The sequence below is a fragment of the Grampus griseus genome (genome assembly GCF_964374135.1).
Source record: "Grampus griseus genome assembly, chromosome: 5".
In the NCBI taxonomy this organism is placed as follows: Eukaryota; Metazoa; Chordata; class Mammalia; order Artiodactyla; family Delphinidae; genus Grampus; species Grampus griseus.
In genome coordinates this window covers 91,462,365-91,488,129 of record NC_138998.1, presented here as the reverse complement: position 1 = coordinate 91,488,129, position 25,765 = coordinate 91,462,365, and the positions used below count along the sequence as shown (strand labels likewise).

At 35.9% G+C, this 25,765-nt stretch overlaps 1 protein-coding gene across 2 annotated transcripts in view; it reads left to right on the top strand.

Moving 5' to 3' along the window:
• Window positions 1-25,765, top strand: part of ALCAM (activated leukocyte cell adhesion molecule) — a 201,257-nt gene that overhangs the window by 144,758 nt on the left and 30,734 nt on the right. For both annotated transcript variants that reach the window (XM_082654998.1, XM_082654997.1), the window contains exons 3-11: window positions 1,883-2,102; window positions 8,948-9,012; window positions 10,242-10,329; window positions 10,786-10,968; window positions 15,844-15,971; window positions 17,469-17,601; window positions 21,773-21,885; window positions 23,966-24,101; window positions 24,209-24,342. In XM_082654998.1, the coding sequence (XP_082511124.1) occupies window positions 1,883-2,102; window positions 8,948-9,012; window positions 10,242-10,329; window positions 10,786-10,968; window positions 15,844-15,971; window positions 17,469-17,601; window positions 21,773-21,885; window positions 23,966-24,101; window positions 24,209-24,342 (1,200 nt within the window). The remainder of the gene's footprint in view (window positions 1-1,882; window positions 2,103-8,947; window positions 9,013-10,241; window positions 10,330-10,785; window positions 10,969-15,843; window positions 15,972-17,468; window positions 17,602-21,772; window positions 21,886-23,965; window positions 24,102-24,208; window positions 24,343-25,765) is intronic.

Genomic DNA, 25,765 nt, shown 5'->3' with positions numbered 1-25,765 from the left:
CTCTCTTACTGCACCGTAATCTCCCTGTGAATGGAGATCATAACTCCCTGTGCACCCCGCCCTACCTCACTCCCACCACCTCTTCACCAGCATCTGCCTCTGTGCCTTGTACAGAAGAGGCATCTAATGGCTGTCGAGAATGATATAGTGTAGTTATAATGGAGCCAGGCTGTGGAGCTCCAGTCTTGGCCCTGCTCAGATACACTGGTTGGGGCAATGGACCAGTTATTTAACCAATCTCTGTCTCCATTGTCTAAAAATGAAGACAATATTATGTGTAATTTACAAGGTTGTTATGAATATTAAATCCATTAATGCATGAAAAGCCCAAAGAAAGTACACTGGCATACAGTTAAGTGATCGAAATTTAATAACTATTATTTCTTGCATAAGTGAACAAATATATTATAGAAATTTAAGATACTGGTCTAACATATTTTTCTTAATGAAGGAATGATTTAATACAAGGATTTGCATTGTAAACCTGTGGCAAAATTAAAAGATTTAAGGAGAATATTACTGATGTATTCAGATATCCAACCAGCTAAACCTTTTGGACTCCAAGATTAGCTTAGTAATTGTCTTAGTCAGCTTGGGCTGTTATAACAAAATACCACAGACTGGATAGTTTAAACAACAGTCTTTTATTTCTCACAGTTCTGGAGGCTGGGCAGTCCAAAATCAAGGTGCCAGCTGACTCACTTCTTGCGGAGGGCCCTCTTCCTGATTTGCCGACAGCTGCCACTTGCTATGTGCTCACAAAACCTCTTCTTTGTGTTCTCATTGAGAGAGAGAGCTCTCACGTTTCTTCCTCTTCTTATAAGGGCACTAATCCCATCATGAGGGTACCATCCCCATGACCTCATCTAAACTTCAACACCTCTCAGGGGCCCACCTCCACTAATCCCACATTGGGGGTTAGGGCTTAGGCATATAAATTTAGTCCATAACATTAGTAAATATTAATAATTTTTAAAATGTTACTCCTTATAGCACCTTGAAATTTTTCATGCATTTTAGAATGTTTTATCATATTTTATTTTCTCAAAGGCCTTGTGAGGTAAGTAGAAGAGGGATTGGCCCTTATTTTAGATTATTGTTAGTATGTAAGAGAATGTTTGTGGGAGCAGAGAAAGAAATGAATTATGTCTCAGTGCTCTTGGCATAATTGTATATGCCAGATTTTATATGAAAACCCTTCGAGCTAAGTTTTAAGATTCAGATAGCAAAACTATGGGTTTTAGTGATTAATCTAATTCTATTGCTTAATGGACATGATCATTTCACAAGGGCAAATACTGTTCCTCTATGAAGACTCATTAAGCTATGTTAGGTGTAAAGGTCAGCTATGCCAGTTCTGGCTGAAACTGAAAAGTGTGGACACATAAAGTATGTGGATTAAAGTAATGAACATGCTAAAGATAATTGCCCAGGATTTCTAAATGAGTGTTTGCAGCTCAAGTGTATGCTTGCTCTGATAGTTAGCTGAAAATCCTTTTGTAACATAATACTTATATGTTTGTTTTCATCTATATTTTTTCTTTTACATTAGACATAAGGCCAACCCTTGTCATTTTCAAAACAGTTACTAATTCTGTCCTCCAGATGCAAGAAAAGCTTGGATTCCTAAAGTTCTGTCCTTTCATTTTTGTATATTTAAATTGATACCTGTAAAAGAACTTAACAGCTTCTCTTCTTATGAAGAGTAATTTTCTATAACCAAAGATTTATATGAGGCACTTATCTAAAATTATTCTTCTTGGACCAAACTACAAATTTTGGTGGAATAATACGGCCAAGAAAATTTTGTTGTTCTGGCTGTAATCCTGAAACATCTAAATATGCCTGTTTTTAAAAAATGTATTGTTATTTCAATTTTTAGGAAAAGCCTGATGGCTCCCCAGTATTTATTGCCTTCAGGTCCTCTACAAAGAAAAGTGTGCAGTACGACGATGTACCAGAATACAAAGACAGACTGAACCTCTCAGAAAACTACACTCTCTCTATCAGTAACGCAAAGATCAGTGATGAAAAGAGATTTGTGTGCATGCTCGTAACTGAGGACAACGTGTTTGAGGCACCTACAGTAGTCAAGGTGTTCAGTAAGTAGTCTGCAGTGTAACTGCTAAGTGGGATTGATGGCTGGTACTAGAAAATGTTCTTTAGAAAGAAGACTGAACTCTCTGTAGTGTCTCCACAGTAGGCATCTATGTAAGAGGACTTCTAGAGATCTTCATTCTGCTCGTGCATGCTGTCAGTGAGGAAAACAGAAAACCTGAAATGCAAATAGGAGCTTTACAATGAGGAAATAAAAGAATATTCTGTTGTTTTGTTGGGTAAAATTTCCTGTGATATGAAGTACTGCTAAATGAAAACTGACATGTGATCCTTTACATTCACTGACGTACAAATCAATGTTCTGTGATAAATATTGAGACATAGATATATAATACATGCACATATTCATGCATATCATGCTTACATATATATGCATTTGGCTAAACCATATAAAAGTTGTCATTTGATATGTAAAAACAATAAAATACAAACAGGAGACCTAAGTTTTCTATATATGTATATACATGTGTGTGTACACACACACATTTTGACCTTTAATGCTTAATGCTTGTTGATTTACTTCTTGAGACTGTTCAAGCAGTTTAGAAAATTGCCCTAAAATAAAGAAGTTCACCCCACTCTAAATGTGTACATGGAATCCACCAAGGGGAAAAAGTAGGGGAGGGTTGGAACAAGAAAAGGTTGTAGAAGAAACTTGGAATAATTACTGGAGGTTACTTTGCTTCATGATGATATATAGTTAATGTGTGTGTACAACTAGCTATGCAAATGAATGACTTGAGAAGTTCTAATTAAAACTTTTTATCTTTTAATATTCTAATAAAATATCCCACCTTCATTACATCTTAATATCTTAGAAATTACAGGGAGAAAAATAGGTCTCGAAAGTTTCAGAATGCTAGTCTTTTTTAATTAGGGAAGAAGGTCTCACTTTTCAGTTTTTTCCTCTGCTTTCTGATAACTTGACAGCACCTAGAAATTATTAAAATAAACAGGGAAGAAAGAAACCCAGAGGGCCTTGCTACTACAGCAATTAACCGTGGATTTTTCCTGTTTCTCTCGTAATAGCCTATACAACTAAGTAGGACTGTCCCTTAAGCATTTATATGGACTTCAGTGCTCCTATGGACTCATGACAAGGATTCAAAGAGTGCTTATCCTATCAAGGAGACCTTTGTTCTCCCGAAGAACCTTGTAAAAGCATGGTACACGTTTCAGTTTATTACCTTTCAACTTAGAAGGTACTTTCCAGAAACCATCCACTCAACTCAATCATTTTATGGATCAAACGAAGTACCAAGCGTTTCCCAGTTATGCCCCCTTCCATTAAACACCCCGGATAATCTCCATCCTGTATTTGCCGAAGTCTCATGTATTTTTTCTTTCTTGTCTTTTATTTCACTTTGATGTTATTAGGAAGATGGATGGTGTGCTGCTAAAAACACTTTTTCTAAAGAGAGCAACCAAAATCTTTTTATTAGGCCATGACATCGTAAATATAAGTACACAAGAATGTACTGCAGTAGGTACAGAGATTAAGTCACAGCATTTTAAAGTTATGTGTATTGATTTGTCATTGACATGTTTCTTTGTTATTATGTTAAAATTACCAAATATCAAGACAGTCTACAAGAAAGTTGAGAAAATTCAGGTTGTTCCATTTCGAAGAAACATTTGTGACAATTTTCAGAATATAATTTTTTTAATGTCATAAAAGTTCATTTGGCCTAATTTGATAAAATTTGTAAGCTGTTTTGGAATACAGAGGATTTCTATGGCTATAAAAACAAACTTACACCCTGCATACCATCAGCTCCCCCTACCCGCTTCTCTTTTGAATGTTGTTGAAAACAAAGTGATTCTCAGAAACAGAATTTGCATTCCAGGCTCTGGGCCAGAGAGAATTTAAATAGACAAGTTACACACTTTTGAAAATGGGGTTTTATACTAGAAACTGTGGGACCCTCCAAGTCCAATTAAATAAACAGCACAGCTCGTGATAAAGAAAGAGTTTGCAAGAGCATATAAGGGCTTTGCTTTTTTAAAAATAATTAATTTACACTGGATCATTATTTGTGAAGCAAATAGCAGCTGTGACATGGAGGCTTTCATTCTACACATGTATATATTGCAATCACTTAAGAGTTACTAGGCTCATCAATCAGTCCTCTGTTTCCTTCTGTCGAGTCACCTAGCACCTAGCAACGTGCACTGTGTACCACACAATGAGTGTGGTTAACGTGAGCAAATCCCAGATCAGTTTGCTGCGGTGTCCTCCTGATGAGCACAAACTGTTTTTATTCAAACTAGAGGCCATGACTGATGACTTTATTACTTCTGATGTAAGTTTGTTTATTCAGTTTTAAGCTATATCTCAGATGCAAGAAGTCATGCCCATAAAGCAGACCAGATCCAAGTAAGTCCCATGCTTTGTCACCACTAATGAGGCATTTTTGTTTGGTTGGTTGGTTACTAGTTGAATGGCATCAAAATCAAACTGTTTGCATTTAATGCACATTTGAAGTTAATAAAACCATCCCTTAGCAAGAGTAGATCTTAGAGGTTGAATGCTTGCCCAGAGAGCCAAATGGCTGTCGGTGGTACAATGGAAAAATCACTGAACTGGTCATCAGGAGATCTGGCTTTGTTAGATGTGCTGCTAATTTCTGACCTTGGGCAAGTGACTTCACCAGTCAGGGCAGGGGCTTCGATTCCCTCATCATCAGTAAATAAGTACTTTGGATTAGGCGGTAGTTTTCCCACTCTGTTCCTAGGATCCTCTTGACGTGCTAATGAATAGGGCTGAGGTGGGTGAGGAGCTGCTTCTACTTGATTAGCTATAATTCGCCCACTCAATATTTCGAAGTTTTTCATGATATTTTGTTCAGGGGGAAAAAAGGGAGAAGGGCTTGTGTACTAAAAAGCATTTGAAAACCACAATCCAGCCTAATCTTCTGCACTGGTGTGTGTGGTATTAAAAGGAAGATTGTTCCCGTGACTTCCACCTGGACCAACCAGCTCTTCTAGTGATGGTTGACATCACAGTTATTTGAGCTTTCATTGGGACACTGTTCTCAATGTTTTATCAAAACTGAGCATCCCTCCTCCCACCCTCCCTGTGAAAGTTATTCAACTTTCAACTGCAAGTCATTTTTATTTTTTCAGAATGAAGGAAGCAGAAAATATCTTTTTAACAAATGAGATCTACACTGTATATTTCATTTTGATTCTTTAAATATAAAAAATACCTTTTCCCATCTCATAAGGAAAATAAACTATGATTTCATGCTCACAGTGATTTACTTAAAGTACATCAAGGGTTGATTGCTGACAGAGTACTGAGAGAAGCACCCTTGACTCAATGTAACCAGTGCACCTGCCTTTTCTTGCTCTCCTCCCATATCCAATTGAGCCACATCCTCTGTGTGAGGTTATTGAGAATAACACTCATGCATTTGGGTGATATAGAGCAGTTTTGCATTCATCACTCCATCCTCAACTGGCTGTGAAACTCTTGACAAAATTATTTTACTAATGCAAATAAATTTGTAGTATGACTTTCCCTTTCAATTCTATACTTAGTTATGAATCCTTGAATCGTATTAAGACATAATTCACATAAAGTTTTTTTAAAACACTTTGGAATCAATATGCAATTTTGCTAAAATAGTACACATCCTCTTTTATGGTCTTCTAACTAATACTCGTCGATTGTTACAAGCTAATATAAGAGAAAGTTACATACAAAATATGTATTTAATATAGAGGGTTTGAAACAAAAGTTTGAGAAAATAACTCAGAGAAATGCAATAGGTATTACCATCACTTTCTCAATACCCACTGTGACTCTCTCTTCTAAATGGAAAAGTGAATAACAGTACAAAGAGGACTAAATTTTTAGCATACTTTCATCAGGTTTTCCTGGGTTTGCTGCAGTTTTATTTTATTGAAATAAGAATAAATTTTAGAAAGTGTTTATGGAAAGAAAGCACACATGGCCATGTGGAAAAGACTAACAATTGTAACACATCAGTATTTATGGTTATATGGCGTTTATAAGTCAAAGTAGAGGAATATATTTGACATTAGAGGAAGTATGTTCCAACTGAAATGGTATCTGATTTTGGTGAACTAGAAATTAGTACAACTTAACAAAACTGCCCATCCTCATTTTCTATTAAGAGCCTAACTTTTTGGAGGAATTTTTCAAATCTCTCTATATATTCCAGGCATAGATAGTACTGAGGAAACAAAAAACTATTTGCTCTTTTTTTCTTGTTAATCTTGACACTTGATCAACCGCAAAAATTAATTTAATATCTTACCTCTCTTGAACTTTCAGAGAGGTGTCACTGAATAACTGATTTTAGTTCCCAGAGAACTTACATTTACTCAAGCTCCAAGATTTTTGTTCTGTTTAAATATTTTGGATGTAGCCCTCTCTCAAAGGTATTAGACATTTGCCATAAAACATTGAATTCTGAACATAATTTAAGGTTTTTTCAATACATCAGAGTTGTAATTATGAACATTAATGATGTTACATTAAGATAATGGTAAAACCAAGACTACTGATGTGTATTGGAGAAGGCTTTAATCCCCTACCACATGTTTCCCAGGAACTGTTATTTATGTCGTTTTGATTTTTATAATTTATTTTTTCTAATTGAAAAACATTTTTTAAATTGAAGTATACTTGATTTACAATATTATATTAGTTTCAGGTGTACAACATAGTGAATCAATATTTTTATAGATTATACTCCATTTAAAGTTATTACTAAATAATGGCTATATTTCCCTGTGCTTCACAATATATACCTGTTACTTATTAATTTTATACATGGTGATTTTTACCTCTTAACCCCCTGCACATATCTTGTCCCTACCCCTTTTCCTTTCCCCACTGGTAACCACTAGTTTGTTCTATATATCAGTGAATGTGTTTCTGTTTTGTTATATTCATTCATTTGTTTTCTTTTTTGTATTCCACATATTAGTGATAACATACAGTATTTGTGTTTTTCTGTCAGACTTATTTCACTAAACATAAATACCCTCCAGGTCCATTCATGTTGTTGCAAATGGCAAAATTTCAGTATTTTATATGGCTGACTAGTATTCCATTATATGTGTGTGTGTGTGTGTGTGTATATACACACACATAACATCTTCTTTATGTGTAATGGACACTTAGGTTTCTCCCGTATCTTGTGTATTGTAAATAATGCTGCTAAAAACATAGGGGTACGTGAATCTTTATGAATTAGAGTTTTTCTTTTCTTTGAATATATGCCAGGAGTGAAATTGCTGGACCAGTTTTTTATATTTTGTCAGTTTTTTATATTTTTGGTCACATTCCTAACAATCAGGTAGCCAGGTGCCACTTCTTGTTTGTGTTAATATAATTGTCTGTTATGCTTTTCTATTTTTCTATGTTTCTTTTTTCCATTTTTTTATCTTTCTTATATTTTCTTTCCAATCTGTGCATTTAGAATATAGATAATCGCTCTTCAGAAAATTGTATCAAGAGAATTATACTTCTAGAATTAATAGTAAATAGGCCTCTTATAATTAAAGTGTAAGCTCAACAGATAGGCAGATTCACTATTATTATTAATTATTCTAATTTCTAATATAAAACAATTGCAAAGGGAAAATTAACTCAGGATGTTAACCTGAAGAAGCCTACATTATTTTTGCATACAATCTTGGTGATACCCATCTTGCTGTTCCAAAGACTTTTTGTCTTCATCCTTGTTTTCTATAATGGTCTGGGTAGGTAACATGTCTGATAACTGAATTCCAAATTGAGTAATAATTATACAAAAGCAATTTAGTTTAGTTTGGTAGTCAAAATTAAAAGTATAGAGATGGTAGACAATAAGACTATAGAAGAGAGAATAGCTGGTTGTTTTTGTCTATTTATTTGAAAATAGAATAGTTCTCCATGAGACTCACAAAAATCAATGACAATGAGACAATATCCATTTTCTATAGACTAATTGTTAGAGCTAATTAAAAAGTTTAAAAATCCATAAATGATAGATAACTGATAGCTAAGAATAAAATAAGTTTAAATAATACCTTCTTGCTGCAATTTGTAATCAATTTTTCCCGAAGCCTCTATTAGAATTTATGCTTACAGAACTTCCTATATTTAAAACGCTTCTGTCCATTATCTCAGGTTCCAAATGTGAAAGATTTTCTCACATTTATAGTTTCATAATATAACTTCATTTAAAAGATAAGGTGTGAGATACACAGGAAACTTGGGCTTCTACATCCCTTAGCCACTTTGCATTTCCCATGATTTTAGAGCAGTGATTCTTAAACTCCACTGTGCCCAAGAATCCCCAATGGAACTTGTTTAAAAAGTAGGTTTATAGGATTTTCCCCAGATATGCTGATTTAGTTGGCCAGGTAGAGCCCAGAAATCTGCATTTTAAATAAGCACCCCTGTGATTCAGATTCATGTGGACTCAGGTTTTCATCTAAGGAGATGGAAATTATTAAGTAGAAAGTGCACATGGTAACCAATTGCAGATAACATATCCTCTTTAGTATATTAACCTCTGTTTACAATCTAAACCGTACTCACTGTTTATAAAGCATCCAGAAAACATTACCAGTATTTTATTCACAGGAATAATAAGCACTTAAAATAATATTTAATATAATAAAACAAATATTTGGAAGGGGTAAACTAACCAGATTTCTTAATTATAGATTATATGAGAAATCTATTTTTTATTTTGTTGCTTATTTTTCTACTTTGAGTAAATGAATTATTTTTCTATAAACCAAACCACAAAAGTTCATTTTCTTCTCCCACATGCGCTTAAAATCTTTCTCTACTTAACTTTAGAGCAACCATCTAAACCCGAAATTGTAAGCAAAGCCCCATTTCTTGAAACAGAGCAGCTTAAAAAGGTAAGAACTTGTTTTTGATTAATTGTCTTTCCTTAGCCTAGTGTTGAATGCCTTCTCCTGGCCTCAGATGCCAGGACAAATAAGATAGACTTTGCTCAGTGGAGCTGACAGCTGACAGTGTTCCAGGTGCCAGGCAGAAAATCTGCACAAGGTAGAGAGGAGACACAGAGGAAGGCGTGGTCATTTCTGAAGGGAGGAGAGGGAGATGAGAGTTAAAAAAGGCATAAGTCTTTCTTGTTTGAACGAAATGGATGTTTAATGAAGTAATGACACATGAGTAGATTTTCTCCAGACCAAAGGTAAAAAGGGCTTTCCAACAATATGAAATAATACCATGTTAAAGAAAATGGCATGTTTGAGAAACACATTATTTGCGTTGCTGGAATTTTGGGTGCTTAGCCAGTGGGCAAGAGAGTGCAATAAGAGATAAATCTCGAGAGTTAAAGAGAAGCTGGATTATGACAAGGCTTCTGTCATGTATAGTGCTTGGTCTCTATCTTATTGACAAATTAAACTATTGAAAAGTTGAAGTTAAGGGATAAGATCAGATTTAAACAATCACAGTAGCAGAGGTTTGAAGGAAGTCTGTATTGAAGGAGGGACAAAACTGGAGTTCCATATATGAACACACCACTTGATTCATAATCTCATTTTCACTAACTAAAATAGCCAAATTTTCCTTGGCTGGGGGAAAAAACAAGTTCAGAATTCTTTGAATCAGAATGAATTTGACTGCATAATACAACACTAAATATTAAGAACACATGTGAAATAAAGTGGTGGGGATTATAGATCGTGGTAAGTATATGTCATCTGAAATAAATGTAGCATGAAGCTGGAGAGGCAGCCTCATTTTAACACCATTAATGATTCTTGAATACACAGATCTATGAACCATGGTAATAGCCAATGTTAATATAGTTATGTTATTTAGTTAATGTTAAAACTGAATACTGTCAAAATGAATTGGGTAATGCTTTTAAATGAATGTGATTTCATTAATGGTGGCAGCATCTATTGCACATTTTAATATGGGCAAGACCATAATTTTAAGCACAAAACATTGTTTTTATACAAGAGTGCATTCATTCAGTCCTTAGTCAAGGCTTGGAAAATGAATGGGTCAGGAAATCGTTGGAGTAACTCTGCATCCCTTGCGGAGTCTGGGGCTTTCAAATGGACAACCACTGATGGAACCAAGGTTGTAATATTTCCTCTTTATTTTGCAGTTGGGTGAGTGCATTTCAAAAGACAGTTATCCGGATGGCAACATCACGTGGTACAGGAATGGAAAAGTTCTGCAACCCCTTGAAGGAGGTGGGTAAGAAGTGGGCAATAAATTCAGATGACCTGTTTTGCCTTTCTCTTGTCTAAGCATTCCTTAGACTATCCTGAGTCTAAATGCATTGCCCTCTTTTGATCTATGACTCTATACTTTGTTACTTTAAGTATCCATTAAATCAGAAGGGATTTTTAAAACATCATTTTAGGCCTTGTGCAGAAGAATCAAGAGCAGAGAAAATTATTTCTCTATATGGCATGTTCTAAAAGTTAATTAAAGTGAGTGGGAGATAGAATTCCAGGATTCTATTTCTGTCCATGTCTCTGATTCATGTTTTTGAAAAGACATCTACCTCACTACATGTCAATTTTCCCTCCTGTTAAATACAGTAAGAAGGACAAAACCACTTCTCAAAGTTGCTGTGACAGTTAATTAAGGACTGTGATTTTCCGATGAAAGATCCTACCATTAGTGTTCTTTATTTTCTTCAGCGGTGGTCATAATTTTTAAAAAGCAAATGGACCCAGTGACTCAGCTCTATATCATGACTTCATCCCTGGAGTACAAGACAACCAAGGCTGACATTCAAATGCCATTCACCTGCTCTGTGACATATTATGGACCATCTGGCCAGAAAACAGTTTACTCTGAACAAGCAGTCTTTGATATTTACTGTAAGTAACTCAATATAAAATTATGCAATTTTTATGTATTAGAAAAAATATTCCAATGCTATTTTAAGTCCCAGTCCAAAAGCTCTTTGGAATCTACTTCCAAACCCCCATCCCCATTGCATGGTACCCAAATAATCTCTTCCTCTTCGCAAGACCTATAGAATAAATGCTTACCCATCTATGATATCTTTCACTCTCTACTTTGTTATTTATAATCATCTCTTCTGTATTCCACTAGACACTGAGTTCCTTAAACACAAGATCTCTAACCTAGTCTGATTTCTTCTGGTAGTCCTCAGCCCTGACGCACAGCCTTGGATTTTGGAGGAGTTCAGAATGCCATCTGATGGTTTTCTGAATGAATGACAGATGAATAGAAGCTTATGACTGATTGGTTTTTTAAATATGGAATTTCCATTTTAATAAATTTATTTTACTAATGAGATCAATTGCATAAAAGTTAAATAGGATTTTGAATTCCAACATGTTTTGGTTAACAATAGATTTGAATATTAGACTACAAAGGAACTTTCTTGATCATCTGATCTAAGTCCATTATTTTAGCTAGCAGTAAAGTGAGACCTAGAGACTTGCCCTAACTTAGCTGTGGCAAGTGGATTAGAATCCTTTTCTCCGATGCTGTGCTCTTTCCTGTAAGACAGGAGCCAAGATAATATGATTAAGAGCAAAGATGCTGGCAATCCAGTCCCAGTGCTGTTAGTTTGTATTTCTAGAAAAGAAGCTTAACTACTCTAGGTCTCAGTTTTCCTATTTTGAAATAGGAAAAATATTAATGTAATACTTAACTCATGGTGTTATTATGGAGATTAAGTAAAATCAAAAATCTAAAATAGCACAATATATAGCACATTAAATGCTCATTATTAAATACTATCATCATTATTACTATATAATCATTATTACTTCATAAGCATAGGCTAGAGATATATTTCGGGGAAAGATGCAAGAAAACTTTATTATTACTTATTAGTGAATCAGAAATTCTCATAATACTGCCTTATGTTGTAGAATAACCTAGTACTTCTACGTCTATTTGAGAGAAAGGGTAGAAATGCCCACTGAACCTTCAAAGAGTTTTATCTCAGCTACATTTTTATTTTGGCTCCATGAAGTGCAGAACCTTATAGAAGAACAGAACTGAAGTTCCACATGCCCTAACCGTAATGGGTTGTTTTGCCTTAAACTTTGTAAATAAATTTCAACTTGATTTAAAAGCAAGGATTGAAAGGATTTCATCATGTACAGCTTATCTAAAATCAAACTATTATTTCTGTATGTGGAAGCAGAACTCTGTTCAAAGATGTTCAGTTGGAAATAAACTATCTTGGTGTAAGTACAGGAGTACAAGATAGGAAAGAACAGCAAGATGAGTGAAAAGGATTGGGAAACTGGCTTAAGAAAGAACAGAAATGTATGTGAGTGTCAGGCATGGGCAGATAGATGGGCAGAAAAGTCCTTGGATGAGGAAGAAGGAAATGATTTTACTGTGGCTGGCTGTGTGGGGAGCACTGGGCACAGCTTTTGAGAAGGCACAATGTATGCAGTGCTGGGCTTCATGGCAAAGACCCAAAAGTGTTTAATATATAGTGCTGACATTCAAGGGGTTTACTATTCCAATACGTAAGTAAGACATGTACATCAGAAGGAAATTGTCAATGCAAAGTTGCAAGTGGTAAGTGCCGCAGGGACTTAGTGGACAGTCCTGAAAGCTCAGGTGCCCAAGGACAGTGATTCCAAAACTTCAGGATATGCATCAGAATCACCTGGAGGACTTGTTAGTAAACAAGTTACAGGACCTGGCTTTATAGCTTCTCATCCAGTAGTTGTGGAGAGGGGCCCAATACTGTGCATTTCTAACAAGTTCCTTGGTGATGCTAATGCTAATCATCTGAGGACCACAGCTGGAGAGCCACTGCTCTAGGGTGACTTTAGAGAAGTGAAGGAGGAGCTAAATGGAAAGTACAGAAGAGTACATTCAAGAAAAAGAAATTTGATCAGTTCATCTTGAGGAAGCCTGAGAAAGACACGTTGGTCCACTCCTTTACCCTATCCAGTCAGTAATTTTTATAGAATCCAGTCAGAAGTTTTATAGAATCTAGCTCTTTTATCTTTGTATGTGTCTGATTCTGCCTTCTGACACTGCCTAAGATTATGCCACTATTCCTCATTGCTGGTATTTTTGTAACAACTTCTAAAATAGTATTCCTGTCTGTTCACGCCAAACTGCCCTGCAAGCTCCTGCCAGAAATATCTTTCTAAAACACAAACGTGAACATGTCACTACTGTGGTTAAAACTCTTCAGCGACTCCCCAGATCTCTCAGGTTAATCTTTAAACTCCCAATTTCAAAATGCCTTGAGTCCCCTATAGCCATGGTCCTGACATGTCTCAACCTTCATCATTTAACTACTTTCTGTAGTCTGTTCTATTTTCAGGATTCCTCCTGTAGAATACTATGTACATTCCTATCCATATGCTGTCACTATCTTACCTTTGTTATCCAGCAAACACCTCCTTATTCTTCAAAACCCAGCTCCAGGGTCAATTCCTACAGGAAGCTTCCCAGTCTGGCGGATCTGTAAGCTACCAGTGATTACTATGCTTATGCATCTTAGGCAGTTTTTGTGTTGTTACAGTTTTAATTGATAAGTTTGGTGTCATCATAAATAAACTGAAAGTTCACTGAGGGCAGGGAATTGCTGTTTTTGACTTTGTAACTCTTGCACTTAGTGCCTGCACAAAACAAATATTACCCAAATGAGTGAATAAATGAGTGGACAGAGGATAAATGGGGAGAAGGGAGAAAGAAAAATTGAGTAGACTCTTTTGATCATTACGTAGGGGTATTTATGGAGTAGTGAGATATAAGAGTCTTACCTGAACTAAGTTCAAGGCAATTGTGGATACCAGTTTAAGACATTTTTATTTCAATTTTTACATATTGGGAATGCGTGAAGAATTTTCAATATCATTGTAATATTCAAAGCACTACTTCAAAAACTTATTTAGAGAAAAAAATATATATATAAAGATGTAGAAAAGAGAAAGGCTCACAGTGAAGGACCAAATGAAGTTTGGAGGCAATGTTCCAGGTGTTGTAGATTAGTTAGAGCCTGTGCTAGAGAAGTGTGGGAATAGAAGGGGAGAATCAGATGCAAAATATAAGGATTAATCATTAAGAATGGGTGATTGAGTGGATAAGAGAGGGCAAAGGAGAAAGCCAGAGTAACTGGCAGACTGATGATTCACTAATAGAGTCAAACTGAAAGTCAAAGGGAGAGCAAGAGATCTTTAATTTTGTTGGACGCAACAAAAATAGTGGGCAACCAGAAGGCTACTGTTAAAACTCAAATGTGTTACATTAACCTCTGATCTCAGTGTAGTTCTTCAACTCTCTAGTACAGAGCAGAGCCTATTGCAAAGGGGACACAGAGAAGGGGAGTTTTAAAATAAAGCATGAAGTCAGACCGATTATGATTCCTAGCTGTTCTGGCATCAGCTTTGGTCAGAGATGTGCTGCAGTGACGTGCTACAGACCAAGCTAGTCAGAGAAGGGCCATGAAAATGAGTGAGGGAGGCCTAGAAATGGAAGGCCAGTGGAGGACAAACTTTATTTACTTTCTGACTTAACTGAGAACTGCTGGTCAGGGAACTACCTCAGGCAAATTCAGAAAAATGAACAAGTATATTAAACCAATCTTTGATTAGCCTCAGAACATTCTGGGCAAATATTCAGAGATGCCCAAGCATGGGAAAAAGTCAGAGAAGCAATCCATAACAATCCTTCTAGGTTGTTTTTCCTGCACTTTAATCTTAGAAAGGTAAGTAAATGACTGCAAGAGATAGAAAAAAGCCTCAAAATCTACCACTTATTCGTCTCACTTTATTAGCTAATAGCAAAATAAGTCTTCATAGATAATTTCTGGTGCTGCCGGTTTGGAAATATAGACACATGCCTCAGTAGTTATTAAGCGTTGTGGAAGAGGTTCTCTAAAATAAACCTTTGCATTATATGATTTCAAAATTCATTGTTCATTGTATCATCAGCTACATAACAAGTGGATACATTAGAAAGTGGGTCATTTATAACTGCCAACACCACCTCCTTTTCTTTCCTATTAGCTGGATATGGTCCACTGTGTATTCAGCTTTTAATTTCTTTAGCATTCTACTGTTGAGCAGTAGCTTCAACTAAAGAATACGCTTTAGCCCTATTTTCACCATAAAAATGACCGAAATGGAATGAAAGTTGCATCTTGGCTCCAATGAACAGAAAAAAATTACAATACATTCACAGTTCTGTTGATTGTGTTAAGGGTCTCCCTCAGTTCATGGATTTATCTTTTTGTAAGCAGATCTACTCTCCGGCATGCCAAAAATCTTGCTGGTATTGTTTGGCTCATGTCCCTTTTTATTTAATATAAGGTATTATTGTGTAATAAGTGTGGGGGAGGGGCTAATAGTTTTAGCTCCTTTGCTAGCTGCTCCAGTCTTTCCAAACTGTAAGATACATATAATATAGTTATATGTCCTTATAATGAGATTATACAGTGAGATTGTTCCTACTGGTCTTTTACACATAAAATAATTATGGTCATTCCTACCTCAGGTAAAGACATTTTGCTAAGAAGAAGTTGATTTTTATGTAACAGGGTCTCTTTGTAGTTTGCTCTAACCAAGATTAGTACTTGTCAAGTAGCTATTAACTTCAATCCTTCTATAAAAAGATACATTTAAGCAATTACCATTACTAGCTTCTTGAGAAAATTGTGTATAATTTAGTCATTTTCATTGTATGTACTGAGTAATTTGGTACTTGATGAAATGGTTAACTTGTGTCTGTGACTCTTGCAGATCCTACAGAGCAGGTGACAATACAAGTGCTTCCATCAAAAAATGCCATCAAAGAAGGGGACAACATCACTCTTAAATGCTTGGGAAATGGTAACCCTCCTCCTGAGGAGTTTTTGTTTTACTTACCAGTAAGTGCTTCAGAATTACTACTTGAGTGAGACCACCATCATTCTGTCCTGTTGTTTGGCAGCTGGCTGACGTTAAGAATTGTATATTCTTGGGCAGCGTGAGTGAGGAAAGGATGTTATTCTTGGAGTCAAGGGACACCTGTGGAATGTCCTTTAAAAGTTTTTTTGGCATCTGCCAGTGCTCTTGCCTTTTTTTAATTCACTGTTAAGGGAAATCAGGGGCAAAGAGGAAAAAATCTGATCATAGGAAACTGTAATGGTAGAAACTCAAGGTCTCATTATCCAAATAAACTATAAGAATCTGCTCTTCAGAAGCAAACAAATATAAAATGAAGAATGATGACAGCAAATGGTCTGATGTGGATTCTAAATCTATACACAGTGCATTCATGAACACGTCCCTGAATTTCTGATATAGGGACACTTCTGTTGCACATTATATTTAGCTTGATAGAATAAAGCAATGGGCTGTATCTTGCCATTGTATGTGGTCTTAAACAGCCATTCTCTCAACTTTTATCAGTATCACAGCTGAAAGAAATGATGTCTAGAGGATAATTCGGCTGTGTTCTAGATGCTGTGGAGCCAGACTAGGAGAGAGCTCTGTCTGAGGACACTTGCTGGCTCTCCCACAGCCTTCCCAAGTTGGCGTTTGACATAACCTTCCACTGGGAGAAGCCATATACAACTCTGTACTGCATTTACTGCAGGGATCTGTTCACAAATGTCACCCACTGCATTGTTCAGTAATGTTTAAGAGTATCATCCACTGTATTACTCAGAAGACAAGTATAAGTGATTTCCTTTCTACTTAAATGTTGACAGAAAATTCTGTTTATCTTAATAAACTGACATATTGTTTTTGTCTAAAGCACAAATGAAAAATTGAAACTAATTATGTTTCTACCTTGATTTTTTAGGGATGACAGAGCCAAATTTGTGTCTTAGTTTTAACAACAATTATCTTTTTTGTTACTATATCCTCCTAATTCATCTATATATTTTTTAAATTCTTAGTTATTAATTCTTTTCTTTTTCTTTTCTATTTTTAAAATTTCTTTTCCCCCTCTCTTTCTTTCTTCCTCCCTCCCCTGCTTCCTTCCTCCCTCCCTCCCTTCCTTCCTTCCTAATTTGGATTATATGTTATGTTTTCTTTTAAGCTGCCTCAAATCTTTTTGTCAGATTAAGCAAGGGATAAATGTAAAAATAAAATATTAGACATTTTTTTAAAATCTGCCTTAACAAACACAAGCCATGCTGTCAATAAAATAGATGTCATCAATACAATGTAAATTAGCTTCTCAATTTCCTTAGAATCAAATTACCAATTATTTTTCCAGGATTCAGATAATACAAACTCTACTCTCATTTGTCCAATCGAATAAATACATTCCTTTTTTTTTCTTATCTGAGAAAATGTCATTTTAATCAAGAAATATAACTGTTCTTATTGTAGCTACCAAGTGTAATCATCTGACATTTTGCCTCTATCAAAAGGGACAGCCCGAAGGAATACGAAGTTCAAATACTTACACATTGGCAGATGTGAGGCGCAATGCAACAGGAGACTATAAATGCTCCCTGATAGACAAAAAAAGCATGATTGCTTCAACAGCCATCACAGTTCACTGTAAGTCACCGTATTCTTCATTACCAGCTTCACTTTAAAGGCCTCTCATAGTCTAACTTTGCTATCTCTTCAAATAAATTGCAGCTATATTTTTCTTAAATAATGTGGTTTCAATAGACTTACTAAAGAGCATCAGTGTGAACCCAACTTTGGTCCAGATTTGCCCTACAGTATTGAAATCTTGAATGGATCTAATAATTGCAACTTTTGGCAGTGATAAACCTCCACCTTCTTTCTAAATGTCTTCAGTTTGTGGTATTAATAAAATATTCACATGCATCTTAAAGAAATAAGTTATTTTATATCTTAAGAAAATATTTGGATATTCTCGAAGTTTACAAGGTTTGCATTTGGCCAAGAAAAGTGTAGGTTAAGTATCTTTTTTAAATTACAGAGTACTCTTAACACCCAAGCCCAAGCAACAGAAATTTTCTAGAAACAGGACCACTTCGAAATCACCCAGAACTTTTAACCCACTTTTATACTTCAGATACTCCAAAAGTTATATTTAATCCAGTAGATAGAAAAAAATAAATATGCATAGAAAACAGGTACTTCACTTGAGTTCTTCATTTTGTAATTCCTGACAGTCTGTATTATTGATGTACCCTATGCATTGTAGAAATGGGAAACTAATTTGAACTGCTCCCTGGTGACACTAGAATACACAGAGTGCTTTGGGCAAATGTCAGTCTTGCTTGGAAATATAAGCCAAATTTTCTAATAAGTCCTTTGCACCCAACAGCACCTCTAGACATGATCCATTACAGTAAGGTTTCTCTAGACATGATCCACTACAATCCCACTGAATATGAGTGTTTCTTTGTTTCAAAATTGAAAGAGATATTAGAAACTGTTCTGAGGAAATGGTTCTAAATCTATTACTCTACCCATAACGCTTGGAAAACACGTAGGATAGGAGCTAGAAGTTTGAAGGAGGTACATCAGGGAATAGAGTAACCAGATGGCTGCTTTTGAGTGTCTGATGTTGGGAGCACACCCTGGGGAGCCCTGTGGTTACAGTGAACTGTTAAGAAATATTCACAGCTAAGCTACTTCTCTGTTTGCTCCATTTTCATGTTGAACATATCTGAGTGTGTCTGCCATCAGGGGCTAGTTAGAGAGAAAACAGTGACCTGTCAGGATAACAACTGTGCTACTTTTTCTCTGAGGACATTTATCCAGTTTGTTCCATAGGGGAAAAGAAGTGAAGTGAGGGAATATAACCAGCAGATAAAATTGCCTGTGGAATAACTTTCTGATATCATTGTTCATGAAATCTTTGGGCCAATAACCAATAATCTCCAGTGCTTAGTGATGGTACAATCTGCTTGTGTTTTTTTTGGTTTTTTTTTTTTTTTTTTTTGAGGTACGCGGGCCTCTCACTGTTGTGGCCTCTCGCGTTACGGAGCGCAGGCTCCGGCGCGCAGGCTCACCGGCTGTGGCTCACGGGCCCAGCCGCTCCGCGGCATGTGGGATCTTCCCCGACTGGGGCACGAACCCACGCCCCCTGCATCGGCAGGCGGACTCTCAACCACTGCGCCACCGGGGAAGCTCCCTGATTATGTTTAAGAGATGCTAGCTACTCAGGATGCTAAAGAAAGAGAACTCTCATTTATATCACCTGTATATCAGGCAGAGAAGGATAGATGGCAGAAGGTTTAGGCAAAAGGCTGTGCTGCAGCTACACAATACCTCAATGATTAGGTGCGATTAAAAAGAAAGTAAACAAAAGCATGTAACAGTTTAATTGAATTTCAGTGCATTTAATTGGATTTAAATACATTTTGGTTTTGGAAGGTAGGCTTTAACACTGGGCTGTAAGGCCTATGTTGCTCTGAAAAGCTAAAATACCATATGCTAACATATATATATGGAAGCTAAAAAAAAAAATAGTACTGATGAACCTAGTGGCAGGGCAGGAATAAAGAAGTAGACATAGAAAATGGACTTGAGGACAAGGAATGTGGGAGGGGTAGGACATGGGAAGCTGGGGCGAAGTGAGAGTAGCATCAACATATATACACTACCAAGTGTAAAATAGATAGCTAGTGGGAAGCAGCAGCATAGCACAGGGAGATCAGCTCGGTGTTTTGTGATGACCTAGAGGGGTGGGATAGGGAGAGTGGGAGGGAGACGCAAGAGGGAGGGGATATGGGAATATATGTATTTATATGGCTGATTCATGTTGTTGTACAGCAGAAACTAGCACAGTATCGTGAAGCAATTATACTCCAATAAAATCTATTAAAAAGAAAAAGCTAAAATAGCATTGCAAGTAAATCAAGATTTTACTCTAAATTACATGAAATGAAAACATAAAAATCTTATTTTTGCCCATTTATTCTAAAGTGTTTGCTTTCAAAAAAGATTTGTTTCCTTTCCATAGATGACTAAAGGGAGCAGATAGAGAAGCACCAACCAGTACTTGCACATATTAGCAGAACAGACCTCTCATCAGGCTTTTAGCCCACAGATCTATAGTTGCTGATGAAGCATTTACTAGTCCTCTGCCAATTCACGCACATATAGATTCTTCATCTAAGCTTTCAAAGTCCATCATCATCCTTTAAAATCACTTCTTTTATCTTCTCACTGGCAAGTTAACTGTCCAGCTAAGAAAAGCTTTAACTTGCCCTGAATTGAATTTTCATCTAAATATAATTCAACCAAATATTCTGAGGAAACTCCACTTTTCTATGTGATAATGCCTATTTTAATATTAATGAGAAACATGCTTCTTCCCTTCATTCATTCAACAATAGTTTTTGAGGGCCTACAATGTGGCAGACACTGTAGATACACAGTGACAACTCAAGTCATGGTCCCTATCCCAAAGATGCTTACAGCCTAGCAGGCGAAACAAGTGTTAAAAATAATGCTGTAAAGAGTCAATAAATTACAATTATAACATGTAAAACCAAGGAGAAGCACAGGATGCAATAGCAAATCCCACTGCCATAGGATAAAGTCCCAACTCTTAGCATGGCAAGCACAGTCCTTAGTCTGGCCTTAATTACTTGTATAGGTTTACCTTCCATGTGTTATAACCATTCATACCAGTTTACTCACCACTGTGAAATCTGCCAAGCTCTCTCACCTCTTTGCCTTTGCTTATGTGGCAGAAGTTTTCCCAACATCTCTGCTTATCAAAGCCCTTCTCAACCATCAGGGGCCACAAACAGATACTGCCTCCATGCAATGCCTTGATTACTGCTTTGAAAGCCAAGTTGGTTCTGTTCTCCACACTCCCATAAGTCTTCGCTTGTACCTCTGTTTGTAGCCCTTACTCTAGTTTTTCAGCAAATATTTCTTGAGCTCCTAATCTATAGCACGTTTGCCACTAGGTGCTGATTTCATGCTGCCATGTAGTGTCATCACAGAGTTGAGTGCATATTACCTCTACCTCAAATTGTAAATTGTAAGCTCATTATTCATCTCAGTATCTCCTGTCAGTGCTTGGAACATAGTAGTTGTACAATAAATGTTCTATTGAACTGGATTTTCCTCATACAGATCATACTATGACAGTAAGATTTTTATAGAAATTACTTTCCATCTGAAAGATTTTACTTCCTTAGATGTATTTATACTCTGTTTTTAAAAAATGGTATCTGCTGACAGTGTACCTAATAATAAATCTTATTTAATATTTCAACTGCATGAGAAACGGGATAGCATTTTTGAAAAATAGCTAACCATTATAGTCAATTCTCTCTGAAGAAACACGTAGACACCTAATGGTTTTTTAGTTTATCACCTGCTGTCTAAATATACTTGATTTTCCCATGGTGTGCCTTATCAGCTCTTTTTATAATATTTACTTAGTCATCATCTTTCTTTGTTTTCTTCCAGAAGTGATTTAAGAATTTTTTTCTAAAGGTGATAGGCCCCAGGTGAACACTTACATGCAGTCAAAACATCAATCATGTTAACTGCAAATAAATGCATAATCAATTAGATTGACCATTCACTTGTCCAAACTGATCTCAAAGCTGGCTTGAAAAGCTAGACTGATTATGCTACAGTTCAGTTATTTCAGTCACATAAATCACTTCTGAATTTCAAGTGCAGTTAGAAGGATTTTTTTTTCTTTCATCTATTTTTTTCTCAAAAAATATTTTGACTCTCTTTCTGGAGTTGCATTTCAAGCATATTTTCTGCTTCACAGATTTGGATTTGTCCTTAAACCCAAGTGGGGAAGTGACCAAGCAGATTGGCGATGCTCTGCCTGTGTCATGCACAATATCTGCTAGTAGGAATGCAACTGTGGTATGGATGAAAGTAAGTAATATTCCTTGGTAATATTCCACTGTTTGAACTGATTTCTTTTTAGGCTTCTCTTATATATTTATACAATATGTTTATACACCCACACTCATACTCTGTTTCTCTCTATATAATACAAATCCTACCACAATAAACTGTTTTAGAGGTACTCAGCATCACTATGGCATCCATAATTGATTCTCTAAAACTTAGTTTGGGGCATTAATTTAATTATGTGTATCTACTGAGTAATTATACACATACACACATGCACATGGTTACACACACATATACAGTTATATACTTTAGGGATTAACAACTTCCAATGTGTTTTAATCCACAACATTATAAACAGTGTGTTTACAACAACCATGTGAAATATGTAGGAAAATGAGTATTTCCCCACATTATTCAAAAGAAGTTGAGGCAGGAGAAATCAGAGAGCCACAGGTGACAGAGTGGAGACGAGCTCAGGCCTTACCCAGCATAAATACTGCACTCTAGTCACATAACCTTCTGCCTTTCTGCTGAAACTGACCTTAAGTGTCTGAATGTGGGTTCCATGAATTAGTAGCTCCTTGAAGGCAGAGATCTCTTTTCACCCCTGGGCCATAGTAGAACATCTGAAACATACTAGGAATTTTGTCTGTATTTCCTGAGTACTTATATTATTGTAATTGTCTGAAATGTAGGCCATTACCTGGGGACCCAAACATTGTTATTATCTTTTTAGAGTGAGAAAGTAGAATTGGTAATTGGTGATTTGAGACAAGGTTATCACCAAAGGGAAAGGTTGTAACTATGATCCCTCCACTCGAATCCTTGGCTAGTGTATCTGAACACCCAGTCCATTTATTACTAGAACATGGCATATAACAGAAGCACTTAACCAGTGATGTGTTGACAAAACACATACAAACCACTTAAAATAGGGGTTGGCAAGAATTATCTTTGTAAAAAAAATTGTGGGAAATTTATTGCTAGAGTTTCTTCTTGATGAAAATGTTAATTATTTTCTACTGCTTTCTTATCTCTTTTCATGCTGGATCCTCTGTTACTTGTTATCTTACTCTTAAAGCTCAGTTTCTTATTTCACTTTCTTTTAAACACAACCTCATCACAACTTCTTATTTACTCAGATAGTTAAAATGCATATTTAACATGAGGTATTTGTAGTAGTTAATGGTCAAAGGGCTAGATAAGTTCTAGGCATATGAACACTCATAGTGTGTCTTACTACAGGACTGGAGAAACTAAGTTTACTTGGCTAAACCAGTTTCCACATCAGCTGCAGTCACTGCTGTTGATTAAATACCTCATGTCAGTAGTGCCGATCAATATTGCCTGGCCATTGGTTAGCTGATGGAAATGGAAAAAAATTCGTAGTGAACAAGTACCACATAATCTTAAGATTGTGTTTAGTTGTCTTCTTAGGAGCATTTCAATTTCTGGTAAATAGCATTATTTTCTGTCTATAAAATGATTTTCAAAATTAAATGTTGCATTTCCTTTGTTCATAGGAATTAGGGTAGTAATCTGTTATTAAAGGTTTCTTTAAAAATCATTTTTGTCATAATTGCCATGGGTGTGTAATGGATCCCCTGTCTTGAAAACTGTCTCCTATAAAATGACTTTCAGGTATTTATATCCATCATTGATTATGTAGCACACGTCTCCGATATCTGTCAATTCAAATTCATCTACATTTACTATAAGGAGTAGCTACTATCAACTGAGAATTCTCCTGAATGTAAACACATTATATTATGCATATAATTAAGTCCTCATAACAATTCAATATGGTAAGATTACTACCCCATTTTACAAATAAGGAAACCAAGTCTCAGAAGTTTATGAACTTGTTCCAAATTATAAATTCAGTAAATGGAAGAGTCTGACGTAAAACTCTGATATGTCTAACTCTAAAAGTACAGAGGAAAAAGGAAATCTATTTTTGAAAGAATTTGAAGTTAAAAAAAGAAGCTTTCATTTTCATTAGACCCAGAAGTATAATTTTGGGCTTCATTATTATGTAATAAATACATGGAGAGTTATAATTGTGCCATGTAACATAATTAACTTTTTATTTAATCAGGATAACATCAGGCTTCGATCTAGCCCATCATTTTCTAGTCTCCATTATCAAGATGCTGGAAACTATGTTTGTGAGACTGCTCTGCAAGAGGTTGAAGGACTAAAGAAAAGAGAGTCATTGACTCTGATTGTAGAAGGTAATAAAATACGTGAGCACCAATTTAAATTTTTCTTTGAGAATTTAATATCTCTTTCTTTTATGATCTCAGTTCAACATCTTATTTTAAGTGTAATGACATTTTAGGAAAACCTCAAATCAAAATGACAAAGAAAACTGATCCCAGTGGACTGTCTAAAACAATAATCTGCCATGTGGAAGGTTTTCCGAAGCCAGCTATACAGTGGACAATTACTGGCAGTGGAAGCGTCATAAACCAAGCAAGTATTTGTCTTCTTGTTATGTGCTGAACTTGGTCCAATGTGGGGTTTTATTTAGGTACCTAAACTGTAGGCTAGCTTGTTATCAACATGAAATTTGCAGTATATTTTCAGAAGAAGCTTTTGCTAACTTCTTAATTTTCCCAAAGGAAGACCATAACTCAAAGAGAAATTTAAAATCATAGGGCCATGGAGAATGGAAGAATCATTTTGTTGTGGTCAATATCTGTTTTTAAAAGGAAATAAATTAAGTGTTGTTCCATGATCATTAATTCCTGAAACTTGGGTGATTAAAGCAGTAAGGTATATGCTTTCCTGCATCATGGACTTCCACATCTGAGTATAAGTGGCCTCACTTATACTTTGCTTACTTATGCACATTAAGTGTTATTTCTTCTTGAAACTGGGCCCTGGGTTGTGGTGAAGAACATAGTATACTGTGAACATATGGTCTGATTTGCGTGTGCCAGGGCCAGAGTAAGGCTAGCTAAATATATAGTGTCTAGGTTCGTTCCTGCTGAACAAAAATATTCATAAAATATTCATAAAATAAACAGTAATATTTGTACCTTTGTCACACCATTTTAGTTGGTAGTAGTAAAGGGCTAAGAACTTATGAACACTACCATTAATTTTCTTTGACACACACACACACACACACAAAGATGAGAATATGGTCTATCACTAACAGTTCAGAGCTGTAATTCCATTAAATTGCCAGTCAGCTTGAGTTACTGACATACTTGTTAATTCCATTTTCTCTAAGACAGTCTTCATGTCCGTCTTCACAGTGCAGCCACCTAAAGACTCTTCAGGAATACCCAGATGTGCCATTTGATTGTTTGAACCTTCTGTGCTGCCTTCTTCCCAGCTTCAGACCCAGTTGAAATCTGAGAAGGCATGCATAAACCAGAGTTTCAATATAAAGTTAAAATGTCCATTCTTTGTCTGGGGAAGTTGGGCTGCTGGTCCAGCTTATGCAATGTAGTTTTGCAGAGCAAGGTGAATTTTGGCTCTTTCACCTATGGGTGATGGATATAAGTTTGCATAGCTCAAGTATGGAAGGTCCCCAAAGGAGTGGACACAAGCAAATGCCTCCTGATTTGGTTAAGTGTGATGCGGACACACAAGCGAGAGAACATGCCTGAGGAGGACAAAAAGGCTCTTGATTTCAGAAAAAAGACCTGAATTGCTGACAATGTACACATCTATTTTTTGGCATAAAAAATGACTGTTTCTTTTCTATTCTTTTTTCTTTCTAGTTCAATTTAGTAATAATTACAGCAAAAATAACTTTTGGTACTGGGTAATGCAAACAAAGAAAATAGAAAAATAAGCATCTGGTAAATATTTGATGAATAAAAAGATACAAAGATTTAAAAGGCCATCCTAGAAATAAGCAAATGTATTGTAGAGATAAACA